General features: G+C 67.9%; 1 protein-coding gene across 1 annotated transcript in view; it reads right to left on the reverse strand.

The window, feature by feature from the left end:
• Window positions 1-541: 541 nt before the first annotated feature.
• The window catches only part of LOC108506524 (perilipin-3-like), a 5,785-nt gene continuing 4,115 nt past the window's right edge, over window positions 542-2,211 (reverse strand). The window contains exons 4-7 of the mRNA XM_017833618.1: window positions 2,037-2,179; window positions 1,523-1,713; window positions 1,293-1,436; window positions 542-1,199 (exon numbers count right to left, since the gene is read on the reverse strand). Coding sequence (XP_017689107.1) covers window positions 861-1,199; window positions 1,293-1,436; window positions 1,523-1,713; window positions 2,037-2,179 — 817 coding nt within the window. The 3' untranslated portion in view covers window positions 542-860. The remainder of the gene's footprint in view (window positions 1,200-1,292; window positions 1,437-1,522; window positions 1,714-2,036; window positions 2,180-2,211) is intronic.

The following is a 2,211-nucleotide window of genomic DNA, read 5'->3' on the forward strand; positions in this document are numbered from 1 at the left end:
ACTCAGCACCAGGACATTGGCACTGGGGGGTGGGTGACACCCCAGGGCATGAGATGGGGGGCACAGGGGGGGCACGGGGGGGGCTGCTGGCAGGAGGGGTGGGCAGCTGGGGCATGTGGGGCGAGGGGACACCCTCTGGGGGGGCCCTGGGGTCTGGCTCAGCCCCCACACTCAGCACCAGGACATTGGCACTGGGGGGTGGGTGACACCCCAGGGCATGAGATGGGGGGCACAGGGGGGGCACGGGGGGGGGCCTGTTGCCCCCAGTGGGGTGAGCAGGTCCTGCCCTGCACCCCCTCACTGCCAGACCCCCCCTCCCCGGCATGGGTCTGACTCAGCCCCTCCAGGCCCCCCACTCCTGATCCCACTTGCAGCCCCTCCCCTCCCACCCCTGCTCCCACCGGCACAGGGGACAGGCCAGGGGGGGTCCCTGCCTCTGGAATGGGGGTCCCCAGGTCGTGGGGGGTGGGGGTTGTTCCTCCAGAGCCCTGATACCAACCCAACCCCCCCACCCAACCCCTCCAAAGAAACCTCAGCCCGGTGCAAAACTAACCAGTTTATTGCTTCTTGTGCTTCTTCTCACCCTACGAGAAAGGCACTGGGGGCACAGGGGGCCCCTCCAGGGGGGCTGGAGGGGACCCCCAGCAGGCACTTGGGGGGTCCAAGGCATGTTCCTGCAGGGGACAAGGGACAGGGCAGGGAACAAGGGACAGAGCAGGGGACAAGGGACAGAGCTGTGCGAGGGGGGGCAGGCACAAGGTTAGGGGGGCAAGGTGGGCTTGGGGGAGGAGGGGGTTTAGTATCTGCTCCTGCTGAGGCTTTTGGGGTGTGTGGGGAGGGCACGGGCAGCCCAGAGGACGCTACTTTATCTCCACGGGGCGCTCGTTGGAGGGGGCGAAGGGTCCCACCAGCCACGTCAGGGGGGGGTTGGAGGCCACCTTCTCCACCAGCTCGTCCATCAGCTGCCGGGCACGGGTGGCGTGGGCACGGGCACGGGCCAGCACAGCCCCCGACAGGTCCTGCAGGGACCCGGCCGAGGCCAGGGCCGCCCGCAGCCCCTCCACGTTGTGCCGGACCTGCCCCGCCGTGTCCTGGATGCTGCCGGGCAGGCCCTGCAGGCCGAGCACCAGGGGCTGGCAGGAGCTCTGCAGCTGCTGGGCCAGCCCCTGCAGCATGGCCAGCGCGCCCGACTCCACCGTCTGAGGGGGGAAAACGGGCCGGTGAGGGCTGGGGAGGGCGGGGGGACGAGCCCCGGGTCACCCCCGCGGGGACACCCCCTGCCCTCCGCCCACCTCCGGTGCCGCCGGTGCCGCCGGTGCCGCCGGGTCCTTGGTGGCAGCGCCCGGCTGCTTCATCCTCCACTCCAGCCACATCTGCTGCAGCTTCTCCTGCCCTCCCTGCAGCCGCTGGTCCACGCCCTGCTTCAGGTGCTCCACCTGGGAGAGAGGAGAGCCGGCGGTGGGTGGGTGAGCGGGTGACACGTTGGGGTGACACGTCGGGGGGGCACGGGGATGGGTCTTACCAGGTCGAGGGCACGCTGGAGCTGTGCCAACAGGTCCTGGCTGCTGTGGCGGGCGCTCTGCAGCTTGCCCAGCGAGTGCTGGAGGGCTCTGTGCTGCACCTTGCTGGACAGGGAGCCCAGGCGCACGAAGTAGCTCTGCTGCTGCTTCTGCTGCTCCGGCTCGAAGCCCTCCACGGCCGTGGCCAGCTTGGCTGAGGGACAGGAGCTGCTGAGGAGGCCCCACCACCACCACCACCACCACCACCACCACCACTATGACCTCCCTGTCGAGCCTCCAGCACCCTGCCCGGGCTCTGCCCACCCCTCCTCCCTAATTTCTTGTGATTTCGACCGACATGAAATGAATATAAAGGGTTTTCTAATGAAAAACACCAGGAGCCCCCCGAGTCTCTTTGTGGTTGGGATGAGGGGAGGGAAGGGTTGGGCCTGGAAAACACCCCAGTGGGTCCCCAAATTCCCTCTGGACCAGGACCAGGCTGCCATGGATGTCCCTGGCTGGGCTGGGCAGCCAAACTTGGCACCTTTGCCGAGCTCTTCCTCAGCTCCAGGGGCTGCTCCAAGCCCCTTTTCCCACCATCATCCCCCTCCCTCCAGCCAGAGGGAGCTGCTGGAGCTGGATCCTTCTGCCCCAGGGGCAGCAGGAGGGCTGGGCACCAACTTTTGGGGTAAAACCAGAATAAAACCGGTGT

Source organism: Lepidothrix coronata, unplaced genomic scaffold (genome assembly GCF_001604755.1).
Source record: "Lepidothrix coronata isolate B3197 unplaced genomic scaffold, Lepidothrix_coronata-1.0 Scaffold219, whole genome shotgun sequence".
Classification (NCBI taxonomy): domain Eukaryota; kingdom Metazoa; phylum Chordata; class Aves; order Passeriformes; family Pipridae; genus Lepidothrix; species Lepidothrix coronata.